This window comes from Pristis pectinata, chromosome 31 (genome assembly GCF_009764475.1).
Source record: "Pristis pectinata isolate sPriPec2 chromosome 31, sPriPec2.1.pri, whole genome shotgun sequence".
Taxonomy (NCBI): domain Eukaryota; kingdom Metazoa; phylum Chordata; class Chondrichthyes; order Rhinopristiformes; family Pristidae; genus Pristis; species Pristis pectinata.
In genome coordinates, this window is record NC_067435.1 from 5,287,297 (window position 1) to 5,306,246 (window position 18,950).

The 18,950-nt window shown below is 49.2% G+C and overlaps 1 protein-coding gene across 1 annotated transcript in view; it reads left to right on the plus strand.

Annotated features, from left to right (window-relative positions):
* LOC127584861 (uncharacterized) overlaps positions 1–18,667 on the plus strand; it is a 148,940-nt gene extending 130,273 nt beyond the window's left edge. Inside the window, exons 9-11 of the mRNA XM_052041829.1 lie at positions 1,004–1,065; positions 4,503–5,502; positions 18,335–18,667. Coding sequence (XP_051897789.1) covers positions 1,004–1,065; positions 4,503–5,502; positions 18,335–18,510 — 1,238 coding nt within the window. The 3' untranslated portion in view covers positions 18,511–18,667. The remainder of the gene's footprint in view (positions 1–1,003; positions 1,066–4,502; positions 5,503–18,334) is intronic.
* The last annotated feature ends 283 nt before the right edge of the window (positions 18,668–18,950 follow it).

Below are 18,950 nucleotides of genomic sequence, written 5' to 3' on the forward strand. Positions count from 1 at the left end.
GGGAACATTGCCTGGTATTGGTTTATTATTGTCACTTGTACCAAGGTACAGTGAAAAACTTGTCGTGCACACCGATCATACAGATCAATTCATTACACAGTGCATTGAGGTAGTACAGGGTAAGACAATACAGAATGCAGAATAAAGTGTCACAGTTACAGAGAAAGTGCAGTGCAGGTAGACAATAAGACACAAGGTCATAATGAGGTAGATTGTGAGGTCAAGAGTCCAAATTATCATACTAGGGATCCGTTAAATAGTCTTATAACAGTGGGATAGAAGCTGTCCTTGAGCCTGGTGGTACGTGCTTTCAGGCTTTTGTATCTTCTGCCTGATGGGAAGGGAGAGAAGAGAGAATGTCCAGGGTGGGGGGGGGGGGGGTTCTTTGATTATGTTAGCTGTTTTACTGAGGCAGCGAGAAGTGTAGACAGAGTCCATGGAGGGGAGGATGGTTTCTGTGATGTACTGAGCTGTGTCCACAACTTTCTGCAGGTTCTTGCGGTCCTGGGCAGTGCAGTTGCTATACCAAGCCGTGATGCTTCTGGTTCTAGTCCCCACGCTCTAGGGAGGATGCAGGAGAGGTTTACGGAAAAGGTTCCATGAATGAGGGATTTCAGCTCCAGGGTTAGACTGGAGAAGCTGGGGTTGTGCTGATGGAGCGAAAGAGATTGGATGGAGCTGGAGAAGATCAGGGCCGGTTTAGAGACAAACTGAAGGAGTCTGAGGAAAACTGTTTTTACTGAGAGAGGTGAGGGGCTGGAACTCACTGCTTGTGGGGATGGTGGGAACAGAGTCAACAGTGGAACGGGAAGGGGAATGTTGGGAGAATAACTTGCAGGGCTGTGACAAAAAGGCAGGGAATAGGGTTGCTCTGCTGGGACCTGACACAGACCCAATGGGCTGAATGGTCTCCTCCCGTGCCCTCCACGATTCTCCTCCTCTGAGTCCCAGTGATTTTCCACACTGGCTCGGGGGTGTGCTGACCCAGTTTGTGTCCTTTCAGCGGAGGTGAACGCACCGATCCCGCGGACCAGCGGAGGGCAGCGAGGAAGCTCGGGGACGCAGGTGAGCCAACTGCACCGTCATCACCCAACGCCCTGCAGCAGTCACGCAATCTGCCACTCCTGCAGCAGGTTACTGGTGGAGGCAGTAAGCTTGTGAACAGCTGGGAGCCTCACACTCGCAGGTTAACAGCTGCACTGCCGCACTTGGACAACAGCACCACTGTTCTCAACTTATCCAACTGCTGGGCTTTATTTGAATATATCGTTCTGACTAGGGCCTGTTGAGTGCTAATTCCGGTCCATGTGAAGCAATGGGCGAGGAAATCAGCCCAGGATAATAGTTTACAACAGGGAGCAAAGTTTATGAAAGAGATAGCAATCAAACTAGTCTTCATATGACTCATAATAAAACTGTTTCCTTGGTTCCAGAATGTTTGCGTTAAAAGGAAAAATCCCAACATTTATTTCACTTTATTTTAAATTCGGTCTCAATTCACTGCTGACTTTTAGTTGCTTGCCCGGGAGATCTTGGATCAGGAGAGGCTTTAGATGTCATGATTCCGAGAGCTGGTTCTCGATTCTGCCCCTTATCCCCATTGGTGGGGCCTTGTTGAGCAGCACATGGTTTCCATGCAACTGCTATTTGCCTAATGACACACACCTGAGTTCCATCAGGAGACTAGTATAAGAACCCTGGTTTCACAAACACTGGTTGCCAGATTATTGGTCTATATTTGGGTGTACTTTGTCTCCTGGCTGCTTAGAGCTGTTAATGCTAGAGCAGTTGTGGTTTCTCCAAGAAAACCCTGTTTCTGTGTCAGGACCCCTGTCTCAGAGTCCTGAGGCAAAATTCCTTCTGTTTGTCATTCTGTGTTTGGTACTGAGGAAGCATCCTGACTCCAGTCTTGTTCTGGTGTTCTGCATTTGGGTTCTCTGTGATCTTGCTCTTCATGTGACATTAGACTCCTGTTGGTTACAGGGGGGGTCCATGTATGTTGGGTTTAGTGTGGGTTCATCTTGATGGTTACGTCAGCCTTTGGTACAAGAAGGGCAGCTTGGGTTTTTAGGCTAGGTTTTATGAACACAGGGATGTTCTGGAGAGCTTTGTAGCCAGTCCAATACTTGAAGAGTGAGAGATAGATGATAGTTGTGGTCAGTTTGTAGCCAGGATGTGCCCTCCAACAATGGCCAGCAAGGGACTGCAGGTGTGGCAATCTGGAGCGCAACACAAAAGTGCTGGAGGAACTCAGCGGGTCAGGCAGCATCTATGGCGGGAAATGGACAGTTGACATTTCAGAAGCGTTTTGACTCCAATCCTCGAATGTTCATTTCCCTCCACAGATGCTGCCCAACCCGCTGAGTTCCTCCAGCATTTTGTGTGTATTGCTCCATGGTCTCCAACCTCTCGGATATGTGGGACCCCCTCAGCCCTGGAGACTCGGTCTGTTTAATAGACCCCGTGCAGGGCTGAAGCCCACCCTCTGTGTGGGCATCACCCACACCCTCCAGCCACAGTGGTCATCTTGAAGATCAACGTCTCACCTGATGGGTGATTCTCCCATTTCTCTTTCACCTCTACCCTTCCTTACCTCTTTTTATCTCTCCCCATGTTGTAGACATTGCCATGATTTCTGTTCCTCTGACCTTGAGGGGAATGAGCGAAGAAAATCTTAAGGTGTACTGGTTGGCTTATCACCCACTCTGCAACACCAGGTCAACGGTGTGGAGCTACCTGGTTGTTGTTTCTGAGCAGGGACCCTTGAGCCTGTTTCTCTGAGTCTGTAGCCCCCAAACGCTGAGTTGTGCAGGCAGCATAGTGACACAGCTGGTAGAGCCACTGCCTGTAAGGAGTTTGTACGTTCTCCCCATGTCTGCGTGGGTTTCCTCCGGGTGCTCAGGTTTCCCCCCACATTCCAAAGGTGTACAGGTTAGGAAGTTGTGCGCATGCTACATTGGCGCCGGAAGCGTGGTGACACTTGCGGGCTGCCCCCAGAACACTCTACGCAAAAGATGCATTTCACTATGTGTTTTGACGTATATGTGACTAATAAAGAAATCTTAATCACAGCGCTAGAGATCTGGGTTCAATCCTGACCTCTGGTGCTGTCTGTGTGGAGTTTGCACATTCTCTCTGTGATCGTGTGGGTTTTCTCCTGCTGCTCTGGTTTCTTCCAACATCCCAAAGATGTCAGGGTCGGTAACTGGCCACTGTAAATTGTCCCTAGTGTGTGGGTGACTGATATAATCTTGGGGAGAATAAAAATTAGGATTAATGTAGGGTTAGTATAAAATGGATGGTTGATGGTTAGCATAGAATCTGTGGGCCGAAGGACCTGTTTCCGTGCTGCATTTCTCCATGGTTCTGTAGCTCTGTGCCTCCGGTTGCTGAGCTCTGATGTATCCGTCTGAAATAGCTGGACCCTTTCGATGTTTATTCACTCAGGATTTCCTAATCATATTCCCTTCCTTTTTCGGACATTCCCACTGTTGCCTGTTTGATGGGAACAGCAGTTTATGGGCTGCAAAAATTAAAAAAAAAACTGCAGATGCCAGAAATCTGAAACAAAAATGGAAGATTCTGGAAACACTCAGCTGGTCAGGTAGTGTCTGTGGAGGGAGAAACAGAGTTAATGTTTCAAGTCCGAGACACTATCAGAATATGTTGGTAGGTGGTGTGGATCATTTGCTCTAATGAAGGGTCTCAGATGTGAAACATTAACTGTTTCTGTCTCCACAGATGCTGCCTGACCTGCTGAGTATTTACAGATCTTTGTGTAGTAACACATTTCAAGTCTGCTTCACGTGAGAGTGATTGGGCAAAAACTGACTCCCAGCTCAAAAAGGAGTTGCTCGGGTTATCCAAAGCTGCCAGCGTTGGCCACAGTCGATGTCTTAGAGGGAAGAGGGGTAGTGATGTCTCGAGATGGTGTTCCAAGGGTTGGAGCTTGAATAACAGAAGGCAAGGCTGTCAGGGGGGAGGTACAGAAGCCTGAAGCTATTTTCCTACAACCATCAAGCTCTTGGACCTACCTGCACAACTCTAACCCTACCTCAGCTCTACAGACCACCTCTTGCACTACCATGGCCTTGTCTCTGATTGTGCCTCTTTCTGGCACTAAGGTCTTGTTTCTTTTCCCTTTTTTTTCCCTCTCACTTCACTGCCTTGTATAATTTACATATATTGTCCTGTGTGTTGCCTTTGCCTACGTGCCTGTGATGCTGCTGCAAGCAAACTTTTCATTGTACCTGTACCTCACTGCACTTGTGAACTTGCCGATAAACTCAGCTTGACTTGACCTGACAGTGGTGGAGAGATGGAAATTGGGAATGGACACAAGTTTTATCTAGGGCTGGAGGAGAAAGGGAGTGATGGGACCATGGAGGGGCTTGGCCAGACGGACTGGCAGCTTGGGGAACTGAGAGCAGGTGTTCCAACAGGACTTGGTCTGATGCAGGAGAATTGCAACCAAACTGAGTGTCTTGACCTTTGTGTTTCAGTGGTGGGAAGTCGAGGACAATTCAACAAAACTGAACTCTGTCAGCAGCAAGAGCTCTGTCGGAGATGGACCCAGGCTGCTTCTCACACCTGAGCAAATCAAACGGGAGGACGAAGACTTCAGCTCGTTCTTGGACCTCGATCTCCTCCTGTCAGACCTTTCTGGTGCAGAAACTGGTGCCAGCACACTCATGGCTCCTGGTTACCCACTGGCACAGGTGCCGGAGGGCAGCGGTGGCAAACTCAAGAGGGAAACCCATCAGCCCACGGACTGGAATAACTCGAACACACCAGGCACCAGCCTCGTGGCTGAACTCCTGTCTGCTGATGTCCAAACCAGCCAACTGGGACCCGGCAACCAGGTGGGTTGTGTAGACCCTCACAGTAAGACCTACACCAACTTGGGAGGCGTGGACCAGGGAGTTTCTGGCCCGCAGGTGGAGAAACCGGTGACCTGCTCACCCATAGCAACCGGTCACGGGATTCCGAAGCAAGGCCGCATGGCTTCAGTCTCCTCCAGCGCCAGTCCACTGGCGGATCACAGGCCTGTCCTGATGCCGAGGAACCACCCTGCCCACCAGTTCTACCCTCCTGGAGATCTGAGGACCCAGCCCAGGAGCCAACACATATCTCAGTACCATCTACCTGAGCATTATCGGCATCAGCCCCACCTCCAGCAGCAGGGGTCCCTCAATTACCACGTGCTCTCCCGGTATCCCTCCTACTACCCTCAGCAGCCTCTGCACCACTACCAGGGGCAGATTCACTTCTACACGTCCAACCACAAGGGGCCCTTACCTGGCCACGCCACCATCTCGTCGACACCGTCCCCCCTCGCTGGCTCCGTACTGCCGACCGGCACTCCCGAGGAGCCCAAGCACAAGCGGACTCGGAAGACCTGGGCGCGGAAGAGAGCGGCCACCCACAACTGCGAATATCCTGGCTGCGGGAAGGTCTACACCAAGAGTTCCCACCTGAAGGCCCACCTTCGCACCCACACAGGTACTGTGCTTCCGGGAGAGCCCGGCCATGCACAAAGGGAGTGAAGTGATCTGGGATTGGAGGGGGTGCAGAGGAGATTCACCCGGATGTGTCATGGGTTGGCGGACTTTAGATATGGGGAAAGATAGGATAGTTTTCTCTGGAGTGAAGGAGGCAGAGGGTGACCTTCTGAGAGGCATACCTTGAAGAATGACTGTATTGATGAAAGGTCTCAACCCCAATCATCGACTATCCATTTCCCTCCACAGATGCTGCCTGACCCGCTGAGTCCCTCCAGCGATTTGAGCATTGCTGGATACGAGAGGCATAGATAGGGTAGGCAGTCAGAATCTTTTTCTCATGGTAGGGGTAACGCAAACAAGAGGGCATAGTTTGAGGGTGAGAGAAAGGAGCTTTAAAAGGGATCTGAGCTGAGATCTCTTACCCAGAGAGTGGATGATATCTGGAATGTGCTGTCAGAGGAGGTGATGAAATCAGGTACAATTACTGCATTTACACAAGCACTTGAATAGGCAAGGTATGGAAGGATAAGCACCGAACAGAGTCACAGCAATACAGTGTGGATACAGGCCCTTCGGCCCAACCAGTCCATGCCGACCACAGTGCCCGCCCAGTTAGTCCCAATTTCCTGCGTTCAGCCCATATCCCTCCAAGCCCCACCCCTCCATGTACCCATCCAAGTGCTTCTTTGATACTATTGTACCTCAACCACTTCCTCTGGCAGCTTGTTCCGTCTGCATGGAAAAAGTTGTCCTTCGGGGCCCTTTTAAATCTTTCCCCTCTCACCCTAAACCTATGCCCTCTAGTTTTGGACTCCCCTACCCTGGGGAAAAGACTGTCACCGTCCGCCTTATCTCTGCCTCTCATACTTTTAAGGTCACCCCTCATTCTCCTACATTCCAAGGAATAAAGACCAAGCCTGGCCAACCTCTCCCTATAACTCAGGCTCTCAAGTCCTGGCAACATCCTTGTAGATCTTCTCTGCACTCTTTCCAGTTTAACCACGTCTTTCCGATAACAGGGTGACCGAAACGGTACACGGCGCTCCAAGTGCGGGTAGATGGAATTAGTGTTGATGGGCTGAACGGTTGGCTGAACCTGGTGGGCCTGTTTCTGTGCTGTACGATGCTCTGATACCCTGACACCCCTAAAACACAACGGGCAGCATCTTTGAACATTGTGCAGGGATTGCAGCAACCAGTTTGTACTTGGTGAACATCCACAAAAAACCATTGGATGAACTGGTCCCAGCGGGAAGGGATTTCAGCTCCGTGGATAGACTGGTTGTTCTCCTGGGAGAGATGGAGGCTGGGAGGAGATCTGATGGTGTAGAGAGGAGGAACAAACGGAGATGGTCAAGGGCCAAGGGGAGCAGATTTAAAATTTGGGTCTGTAGAGGGTCTGAGGGGAAAGGCCTTACTCAGACAGTGTTGATGCTGTGTTTGCACAGTGGCTCAGCTGGTAGAGCTGCTGTTTCACTGCACCAGAGACCTGGGTTCAATCCTGACCTCGAGTGCTGTCTGTGTGGAGTTTGCACGTTCCCCCTGGGATGCTCCGGTTTCCTCCCACATCCCTAAAGATGTGCGGGTTGGTGGGTTAATTGACTGCTGCAAATGGTCCAGCATAGGTGAGTGGTTGGATCTGGACAGAGTTGGTGAGAGTGTGGGGAGAATAAAATTGGATTAGCGTCGGATTACCATAACCGGGCAGTCAATGTTCGGCCCAGACAGAGGGCCGAAGGGCCTGTTTCCATGCTGTCTCTTTCTAACTGAAGTGGTACTGTCTGCCTGTGGAGGTGGTGGTGGAGACAGGACCTGAGGGCACTGGCGGGAGGACGGGAAGGGGAAAGAACAAGGGGAATGCGATTAATGGGTTTACTCTGCTAGGAACTAGTCCAGACTCAATGGGCTGAATGGCCTCCTGTGTGATAGCAGTTTTAAAATTCAGCTCCAGATCTCTCCATGGGCTGCCTCCGCCCCTGGTCTGAAACAACCAGCTCCTCCAGTCCAACAACTCTAGCAGATCTCCACCCTGCTCCATTTCCAGCCTCCTGGCTTCCAGTCAATGGCTGCAGGCAGCTGTCCTCCACCCACACTCTGGAACGCCCTTCACTGAGCCAGCTGCCTCGCCCTCCTTAATGTCAGTCTTTAGAGCCTACCTCTGATCTCAAGGGGTGGCATGGTGACGCAGCTAGCACAGTCACTGCCAGAGACCCGGGCTCCACCCTGCCCTCCGGTGCTGTCTGTGTGGAGTTTGCATGCTCTCCCTGTGACAGTGTGGGTCGGGAGGTTAATTGGCTACTGTAAGTTTCCCTGTGTAGATGGGTAGAATCTTGGGGGGGGGGGTGGTGGAGGTGGGGTGTGGGGGGGGGGAAGTGGGGTGTGGGGGGGGTGGGGGTGGTGTTGATGGGAATGTGGGGAGAATTAAAAAAATGGGATTAGTGTAGGGTTGGTGTGAAAGGGTGCTTGATGGTATGGACTCGATGGGCTGAAGGGCCTGTTTCCATGCTGTGTATCTCCATGACTGTGTGACCAAATGTGTCGACTTGTCTTAATATTCCATTTTGTTTTGGTTTTCCACCGCTGCCAGTTTCAGAGAATGCTCCTCCTCCCAGATACACATCCTTGGTCTAGTCTTATTTTGTTTCTGTTCTCCTCCCACTACCCCACCATCATCCTTGTCCTTTAGTCCCTCCTTGTCCCTGGCCTATCACAGGCCTTCCCATGTGTCCTTTCCTCCTCCTGCAACTTAGCACAGTTTACCACCAACTCTCTCCTCCTGATCTACTCAGTTCATCTGACACACACTGCAACACCCCGACCACCACCCCCCACAGCCCCATCATCAACCTGTTTCTTTCCCCTTCCCCCACCAACTTCATCTGCCCATCACTCTCTCTCTCACACACACACACACACACACACACACACACACACACACACACACACACACCCCTCCCACTGGGTCCCCTCTCCCCTCCACACCTCCCTCCCTTGGTTCCACGCCCCACCTTCCTCTCCGATCAGATCCCACCATCTGCAGCCCTCTGTCACCTCCACCTCTCACCTCCCAGCCTCTGTCACTAATTCCACCCCTCCCTCCCTCCATCTGCCTATCTCCCCTCCTCACCTGGATCCACCTATCACCTGCCAGCTCTTGCTCCACCCCTTCCCCTCACCTCTTTATACCAGCTATCTCCCCTGTACTCCTCCAGTCCTGATGACGGGTCTCAACCTGAAACGTCGACTGTCTGTTTCCCTCCCACAGATGCTGCCTGACCCGCTGAGTTCCTCCAACAGTTTTTGTGCTCTGGATTCTAGCATCTGCAGTCTCTTGTGTCTCCCTGTAACCACTAACTTTTCCTAGTTCCGATGAAAATTCATGATCGGTTAACTCTGTCCCTGTCGAGTTGTTTCTATTTGTATCCCTAAGATCTTCTGCTGTGGCTTGGTGGTCAATTATACAGGATTACTCCAGGGTGGAACATCTGGGGATGTTTTAAGCATGTTAAAAATTGCTATAGAAATGCAAGTTAATTGATAAATTGGTTTATTATTGTCACATGTACTGAGGTACAGTGAAAAACTTATTTTGCATGCCATCCATACAAATCAATTCATCACGTCAGTGCATTGAGGTAGTACAAGGGAAAACAGAATGCAGAATAAAGCGTTACGGTTACAGAGAAAGTGCAGTGCAGGTAGACAATAAGGTGCAAGACCATACCGAGGTAGATTGTGACGGCAAAAGTCCATCTTAGTATACTAGGGGACCGTTCGATAGTCTTATAACAGCAGATAGAAACTGTCCTTGAGCCTGGTGGTTTGTGCTTTGTTTTTTTTTATCTTCTGCCCGATGGCAGGGGGGAGAAGAGAGAATATCCGGGGTGTGTGGGGTCTTTGATTGCGTTGGCTGCTTTACCGAGGCAGCGAGAAGTGTAGACAGAGTCGATGGAGGGGAGGCTCGTTTCCGTGATGCGCTGGGCTGTGTCCACAACTCTGCAGTTTCTTGCGGTCGCAGGCAGAGCAGTTGCCGTACCAAGCCGTGATGTAAACTTGCTTCTCTGTCACCAATGTCCATCTGACTGATGTTAACCAATAGACGGGGTGGGTGTTGGGGTGAGGTGGGTCTTGCTTGAAGGGAGATGAGTGTTGAGACAGGAATTCATTCATATACACCACCAGGAGGCAGTGCCATGCACACAGTGCCCTGGATTACCACAGCAGCTGGGTCAGAGAAAACAAGATGTTGTATCTACATGAAGAACATAGGAGCAGGAGAAGGCCATTTGCCCCCTTGAATTGCTCATGGCTGATCTTATTGATCTAATTGGTCAGGCTGCACTTTTGAGGAGTGACCTTACAGAGGGGTGTAAAATCATGAGGGGGCAGAGAGAGGATGAACACAGTGTTGGGGAATCAAGAACTAGAGGGCACACGTTTAAGGTGAAAGGGGAAAGATTTAAAAGGGGCTTGAGAGGAAACTTCTTCACACGGGATGGGTCATCTATGGGACGAGCTGCCAGAGGGAGTGGTTGAGGCAGGTACAATAACAACAGTCAAGACATTTGGACAATTACATTGATAGGGCTTTAGAGAGATGGGCCAAACGTGAGCAATTGGGAGGAGCTTAGTTGGGCATCTTGGTTGGCATGGACGGGTTGGGCCAAAGGGCCTGTTTCTGTGCCGTATTACTCTATGGCCTTGCACAATCCTATGATTAATCTGTGATGATTTTCCGCTCTGCTTGGTGGAACAAGGCTGAAACCCTGGGCGCTGCCAACTTATGTCGATCCCACCAGTGCCTGCTTTGTTTCTGAATGAGTCGCTGGGGAGAGGGAAGTGGTGGGGTGTGGTGTTAGGCAGAACCTTCCCCCACATTGGTTTCTCTTCTCTTATTGGGTGGGGGGGGAAGAGGGTGAGACCAACACGGTCTCCCTATCTACAGCCCAGCTGACTCCATGCTGGCTTCCCCTGGTCACCTGGCTCCCTGTCTGTGCAACTGAAAACCACACTTGTCCAGCTCCCCATCAGGAGGCGCTCTGAAAATCCTCCTGGACAAACTGTTTCCCTCTGTATATGGTGGGGAAGGGTAGTCCAACGTCTCCAGTGTGAGTGGGGACGTGTGTCGGGGAGTGCCAGAACTTCCTATCAATCCTCCTGTCGGGTGACACTTTGAGTGACCAAAGTCTTCCCAATGACATCCCACTGCCATGCTCTGGATCCGCCTTTCACTGAAGGAGCCATGCCGTCCTCATCAACCCGAGTAACAGCCCCGAGCTCTCACTGCCACGGAGGAGCTGGAGGAGGTCACTCAGTCTCTGTGCCACTGTCCCGAGAGGACATACAGTCATGCAGCATGGAAGCAGGCCCTTCGGCCCAACTTGTCCATGCTGACCAAGATGCCCATCTAAGAGAGTCCCATTTGCCCAGGCTTGGCCCATATCCCTCTAAACCTTTCCTATCCATGTACCTGTCCAACTGTCTTTTAAATGTTGTTATTGTACCTGCCTCAACCTCTTCCTCTGGCAGCTCATTCCATATATGGACCACCCTCTGTGTGGAAAAAGTTGCCCCTCAGGTTCCTATTAAATCTCTCTCCTCTCACCTTAAACCTATGCCCTCCCATTTTACATCCCCTTTCCCTGGGGAAAAATACTGTATGCATTGACCCTATCTATGGCCTCTGTAGGGTCACCCTCAGTCTCTTACACTGCAAGGAATAAAGCCCTAGCCTGTCGAACCTCTCCCTACAACTCAGGCCCTCAAGTCCTGGCATCGTTCTTGGAAATCTTCTTTACACTCTTTCCAGCTTAATGATGTCTTTCCTACAACAGGGTAACTGAAACTGTACGCAACACTCCAAGTGTGACCTCACCAACATCTTGTACAACTGCAAATTAACATCCCAACTCCAATTCTCAGTTCCCTGACTGATAAAGGCCAAGAAACGCCTTCTTCATGGCTGAACTGTGACCTGTTTCCATGGAGTCCCATATCCCATCATCAAAGTCTGTCAATTTAGAATCAACAGTTTATTGCTCCAGATTCCAGCATCTGCAGTTTCTTGTGTCCCATTTGTGGAGAATTCTTCCCAAACCGAGTGTAGCTGTGCTTTCACTCTGTTTGTCTGTAATTTCCATAACTTATCCCTCCCACTACCTTCTCTGCCATTTTAAAATTACCTTTTTATCTTTTTCCCAGTACTGACAAAGGGCCTTTGACCTGAGACATTGACTCTGATTCTCTCTCCACAGATGCTGCCTGACCTGCTGAGTAATTTCAAATTTCCAATATTTGGCAATTTTTATTTTGGTTTTCTTAAGTTTTAGATTTCACCCACTTGGACACTCCATCCCTCAGGAACAGCTCTGCTCTCTCTGCTCCAGCAGAACCTCGGATACCAGTCTCTGTAGATGCTGTGAGTGCCTTGTGTTGTTAGTGGTTCACAGGGAGTGAGTTGCATCCCCTCTCCAGCTGAAGCCAACCGCGCAGGGTTCTCCCATCTGAGCACAAACATGTCCCAGGACTGCTCAGTTCCTGACACTTGAAAACCAAAATAAAAACCTTCAGGTGCTAGAAATCTGAAATAAAAATAGAAAATGCTAGAAGCACTCAGCAGGTCAGGAAGCATCATAAGGCAATGTTTCAGATCCATGACCTTTCATTAGAACAGGTTCAGCAGCTTTCAACATTCCCTTAAACTCATCCTATAGTCTCCTACATTCTAGTCAATACAATCTCCACTTGTGTACATTATTGCAATGTCATGTAATTCTGGTGTGTGATCTTCAAGAGGTGAGTATTGTCTGAGTTGTTGGAGACTTTTTAAAAATATATTTTAAACTTTATTCATAAAAATAATGTTCTATTGCTGTGTATAAATTGGAGGTGTATAAAATCATGAGGGGCATAGATCGGGTGAATGCACTCAGTCTTTTTCCCAGGGTTGGGGAATAAGATCTAGAGGGCATTGGTTTAATGTGAGAGGGGAGAGATTTAATAGAAACCTAAGGGGCAACTTTTGCAAGGTGGTATCTATGTGGAACGAGCTGCCAGAGGAAGTGGTTGAGGCAGGTACAAGAATAACTTTCAAAAGACAGTTGGACAGGTATGTGGTTTGGAAAAGTTTAGAAGGTTATGGGCCAAACGCTGGCAAATGGGACGAGCTTGGATGGGACATCCTGGTCGGCATGGATCAGTTGGGCTGATAACTCTGACTCTGTGACCCTGAATACAACACAATCAGTGAATGTCTCTCTTTACAATCATTGTGGCATCAAATTAATACATTCTATTTACAAAGCAACAACGCCTTAGAATGTCATCCTTTTCCACAAAGCACTTTACGTTGGCTGCACAGAGCTTTGTGGTGTCCCTTGGAGACTTGTACACAGCTCCATGCAACAGGACGGAGCCTGGTTTTGAGGACAGGAAGATTTGCGTTTCGGTAGAACCATTCACATCTTGTCTCCAACACGTGAAACACTTTAGAATTGTCAGTGCTTTCACCACTTGGAACATGGCAGTCAGTCAAATCATCGCGTGGTCACAAAGAACACTAACTAGCTAATTGATCCATGATGCTGGTTGAGGGATAAATATTGGCAACTTCCTCATTCTTCTAACTAACACCTGCAAAATCTTTTACAGAAAGGTTAGGGTCATAAAGTACAGAAATAGGCCCTTCAGCCCTACTTGTCCATGTTGAGGAAGTTGTATATTTGAGTTCATACCGTTAGCCTGTGTTTGGCCCATATCCCTCTGAACATTTCCTATCCAAGCAACTACCCAAGTGTCTTTTAAACATTATAATTGTAACTGGCTCTACACCTCTGGCAGCTTGTTCCATATACCCACCACCCTCTGTGTGGGGGGGGAAAGTTGCCCCTCGGGTCCTTCTTAAATCTTCCCCCTCTCACCTTAAACCTATGCCTTCTAGTTTTAGACTCCCCTACCCTGGGGAAAAGACAGTGACCATTCACCTTACCTACACCGCTCATGAGTTTATAAACCTCTATAAGGTCACCCCTCAACCTCCTACGCTCCAGGAGAAAAAGCCCCAGTCTATCCAGCCTCTCCTTATAGCTCAAGCCCTCCAGTTCTGGTAACATTCTCAAGAATCTTTTCTGCACCCTTTCCAGTTTAATGACATCCTTCCTGTACCCAGTTGACCAGAACCGCGCACAGGATTCCAAGTGCGGTCTTCCCCCAACATCTTGTACAGCTGTAACACGATGTCCCAACTCTTGTACTCAATACCCTGACCAATGAAGGCAAGCCTACCAAATACTTTCTTCACCATCCTGCCTACCTGTGTCTCCAATTTCAAGGAAGTAACATCACATCCAAAAGTGTCCCAGTAAAGTGGGATGGTCCCTCCAAACTACAGAGCACAAGCTGAATTTGGTGTTTCTAGGGTACGATCTGAACCCTCAACATCCTGATTCAAGTTATGGAATAGGGTGCCAGAGTGGTGATGGGATGTAATGTCATTTAGTTGAATCACACCATAACTTCATTAACTTGGATTAGTATTAGTTTATTATTGTCACTTGTACTGAGATACAGTGGAAAAACTTGTCTTGCATACCAATTGTACAGGTCAATTCATTATACAGTGCTTTGAGGTAGTACAGGGTAAAAACAATAACAGAATACAGAGTAAAGTGTCACAGCTACAGGGAAGTGCATTGCAGTTTGACAATCAGGTGCAAGATCATAACAAGGTAGATTGCGAGGTCAAGAGTCTATCTCATTGTATAAGGGAACCGTTCAATAGTCTTATCACCGTGGGATAGAAGCTGTCCTTAAGCCTGGTGGTATTTGCCCTCAGGCTCCTGTATCTTCTGCCTGATGGGAGAGGGGAGAAGAGAGAATGACCTGATCCCTATCTTTTGATTTATTTAAAGTTTACATTTGTACTCTGGAATCAAACATATAATTTCTAAATTTGCAGATGATACCAACTTGGGGAAGAGTCAACCTCAACAAGAAGCTACAGGAAGATGTGAAAAAGAATGCTGAAAAAGCAAATAATTGGCAGATGAAGTTTAACAAAGATAACTGGGAGTTGGTGCATTCTGCTAGGACATAGAGCGGTCACTTCTGGAAGGAGTGAGTCTAGATGGGGGAAAAGGAACAAAGGGGTCCAGGAACACAAGTGCGTCACTCACATAGTAGTAGCATTGTAGGGTTGGCTTATTACTGTCACATGCACTGAGATACAGTGAAAAGCTTTTGCTTTACGTGCCATCCAGACTGTTCATTCCATAATAAGTACATCAAGGTAGTAAAAAGAAAACAGAATGAAGAATATAGTGTTACAGTTACAGAGAAAGTGCAGTGCAGGCAGACAAATAAAGTGCATGAGTCATGATGAGGTAGAATGGGAGATCAAGAGTGCAAGAGTTCATCTTTTAGCGTGTGTGAGGTCCATTCAAGAGTCTGACAACTGTGGGATAGAAGCTGTCTTTGAGCCTGGTGGTACGTGCTCTTAGGCTTTTGTATCTTCTGCCCGATGGGAGGGGGGAGAAGAGGTGAGCATGGCCTCTGGTACCAGAGGCGAGCACTGGAGTTTATTTGAAGCGAGATGGAACTGAAAAGGAGGGAATGTATGGAATGGCGACACCAGAGATGGCAGATGCTGGGGTCTGAGCAACAACCAACCTGCTGGAGGAACTCAGCGGCTCGAGCAGCATCTGTGGGAAGAAAGAAATTGTCGCCGTTTCGGGTCGAAACCCTGCATCAGGACCATTTCCCAGCACAGATGCTGCATGACCCTCTGAGTTCCTCCAGCAGATTGTTTGTTGCAACCCAGTATGGAACTTTGCTTAGACTGCAACAGGAGATGTGCATGCAGTTTTGCTCACTATATTACAACGTAGATGCACTGGAGAAAGTACAGGGAAAATTTATGACCAGATCTAAAATTGGGCTCAGGTGTGACCTTATAGAGATCCTCAAAATGATGAGGGGTTTTGAGGGACTAGATAAAGGACAATATTTCCACTTGTGAAGAAGAACACAACTGGAGGTCGGCAACATGTGGTTGTCACCAAGAAATCCAATGGGCAATTCAGAGGACACTCATTACCTGCAGGGTGGGGTGAACGAGGTCGGTGAGTGGTAGAGGTGAACAGTACAGATACATTCTGGGGGAGGCTGGGCAAGGCGGAAGAAGAAGGTGAGAGAAGAATTAGTGCCAGCATGGACTGGTCAGGCTGAGTGGCCTTTGCTGCCTGAACCCATGTGATACCTGTTAGAGAGTCACAGAGATGTACAGCATGGAAACAGGCCCTACAGCCCACTGAATCCATTCTGACCATCAACACCCATTTACACTAATCCCACATTAATCCCAAATTATATTCTCCCCACATTTTCATCCAGATTCTACCCCTCACCTACACACCAGGGGCAATTTGAGGCAGTTTCAGGTTAATTGGCCACTGTAGATTGACCCAAGGTGAGTGGTGGAACCTGGGGCAAATTGATGGGAATCTGGGATTAACGTAGGATTGGTGTAAATGGGTGGTTGATGGTTGGCACAGGCTCGATGGGCTGAAGGTCCTCTGTAATGTATCTCTCCATGGCTCCAGGACTCTAACCCAATAACCAGCACGTTTTTGGGATGTGGGAGGAAACCGGAGCGCCTGCAGGAAACCCGCGCAGTCACAGGGAGAACGTACAAACTCCACACACACACACAGCACCCGAGGTCAGGATTGAATCCGGGTCTTTTACTCTCAACTTTAAACATTCTGGCTGCCCCACCATCCACAGCCTTCTGGGGAGAGATTTCCTAGCGATGATCTATCCCAGTTGTGTCATGACCAAAATACCCCATCTGCCGTGGTTTACAATGTTCTGAGCAGATCATTGATACTGCACCATGAGTGTTGGTAGAAAGTATTGAGATGGTACACGGAATACCCGGGAGGTGAGAGCAGCTAAACTGAGTTTATTTTCCACAGTTATGATGCATCTCTATAGATCTCTGGTTGGATGGCATTTAGAGTATTGCGTGCAGTCCTGGTCACCTCACTATGGGATGTCGAAGCTTTAGAGAGGGTGCAGAGGTGGTTTACCAGGATGCTGCCTGGACTAGAGGGCATGTGCTATCAGGAGAGGCTGGGCAAACTTGGTCTCTTCTCTCTGGAGCGGTGGGGGCTGAGGGGTGATCTGTTGGAAGTGTATAAAATTATGAGGGGCATAGATAGGGTGGACAAGCAATATTTTTTTCCCATTATTGAGCGATCTAATACCAGAGGGCATGCATTTAAGGTGAGAGGGGGTAGGTTCAGAACAGATGTGAGGGGTACGTTTTTTTTGCTGAGAGAGTGATGGATGCCTGGAATGCGTTGCCTGATAGGGTGGTGGAGGGAAATTCATTGGGGGCTTTTAAAAGGGGCTTGGATGGGCACATGAATGAGAGGAAAATAGAGGAGTATGGGCATTCTGTAGATAGGAGGGATTAGCTATGTTGGAAGGGCCTGTTCTGTGCTGTATTGTTCTATGTTCTAGTAACTCAATCCTTGCGTCTCCTCCCTGGTTGAGCAGAGACCTCCTTCACTTTCCGCTGCCTCAGGAAAGCAGCCAGTAATCAAGGACCCCTCCCACCCTGGACATTCTCTCTCCTCCCCTCTCCCGTCGGGCAAAAGGTACAAAAGGCTCAGAACACATAACACCAGGCTCAAGGACAGCTTCTATCCTGCTGTCATCACACTCTTGAAAGGACTTCTCATTTGCTAAAGATGAACTCTTGGTCTCCCAATCTACCTCATCGTGGCCCTTGCACTTTGTTTGTCTACCCGCACTGCACTTTCTCTGATCTGCCTGCATGACACACAAACAAAAAGTGTTTCCCTGTACGTCTGTACTCATGACAATGGTAATAAACTAAACTAACTAAACTAAACACCTCAAGTCACTTCCTGCCAGTTTGCTATTCAACTGTGCAAGGCGTTGTCTGATCCTTCTGCCTTGTTCAGGCTGAGGAACCAGACCGGAGACACAAGAGACTGCAGATGCTGAAAACTTTCTATGTTGCAATAACTAGAAATGAGAAAAAGAACAAGTGTTGTTTTTATTGCAACAAACAATCTGCTGGAGGAACTTAACAGGTCGAGCAGCATCTGCGAAGGAGGGGAAGGAATTATCGACGTTTCAGGTTGAAATCCCGCATCAGGACGTCTGCCCATCATTGGAAATGTCCTGGTGCAGGGTTTTGACCCGAAATATGGACAGTTCATTCCCACCACCACCCCTCCCCCCACAGATGCTGCTCGACCCACTGAGTCCCTCCAGCAGATTGTTTGTTGCTGGGGAACCAAAGTCAAAGTCGAGTTTATTGTCACGTACACAAGTCCGTGTGTGCATTGGTGCAACGGAAAACTAACAGCAGCATCACAGGCACATAGCATCAGATAAGCAGCCTTCACAAGAAAAGCATACATAGACATAAATTATACACGATTTTTACAAGAAAAAAACACAGTTGGAACAACAAAAAACCCAAGTCCATTTCAGTGCAAAGTGATCAGAGTGGTCATAGTGTTGCCAAACTGTAGTGGTGATTAGGGTTTTGCCAGTCGGTTCAAGAACCAAATGGTTGAAGGGAAGTAGGTCTGTGGTGTGGGACTTCAGGCTTCTGTACCTCCTGCCCGATGGGAGCTGCAAGAAGATGGTATGGCCCAGATGGTGGGGATCCTTGATGATGGATGTTGCCTTCTTGAACCAGGTTTATGGTCAGGGTGTCCAGGAGATTTGAGGGACGGGGGGTTATGGAGAAAGGACGTTCTCATTAACACATCGTGTGCTTCCCATTGCAGGAGAGAAGCCGTATCACTGTACCTGGGAAGGCTGTGGCTGGAAGTTTGCCCGCTCCGATGAGTTAACCCGCCATTACCGGAAACACACGGGCCACCGACCCTTCCAGTGCCACCTGTGTGAGAGGGCTTTCTCCCGGTCGGACCACCTGGCTCTCCACATGAAGAGGCACATGTGAACTACCCAGTCCCCACCCCCGGCCCCGCCGCACACGGACAACCTCCCACGGTGACCACACAACCCCCTCTCCCCCAACTCCCACCGAGGAGAGCGGATAGGGGGGTGCAGCGCCTGGGTCGGACGGAGACACAGAGCCACAAGCCACTTGGGAGGGGTGTGTGGGGGGGGAAGGGGGAGGGTGGGGTGGGGTGGTTTTCGGGGATGAGGAGGCCCGCGGGAGGGAGGTTGTGTGGAAACCTCGGTGAAGGGCGATGCGTTCCATTATCCTAACAGAACTCAGCCACACGTCCCAGCTGTGGAGGATGGGCACCCAGTACCGAGCTGTTGTTGTGCGTTCTGCCATCTTGGCTTGGCTCGTGTGGACTTCCCGCTGACTCTGCCTCACTGCTGGGCAATGCTCAAACTCTTCCTGACCTAGAGGACCGATCGCTGGAGGGG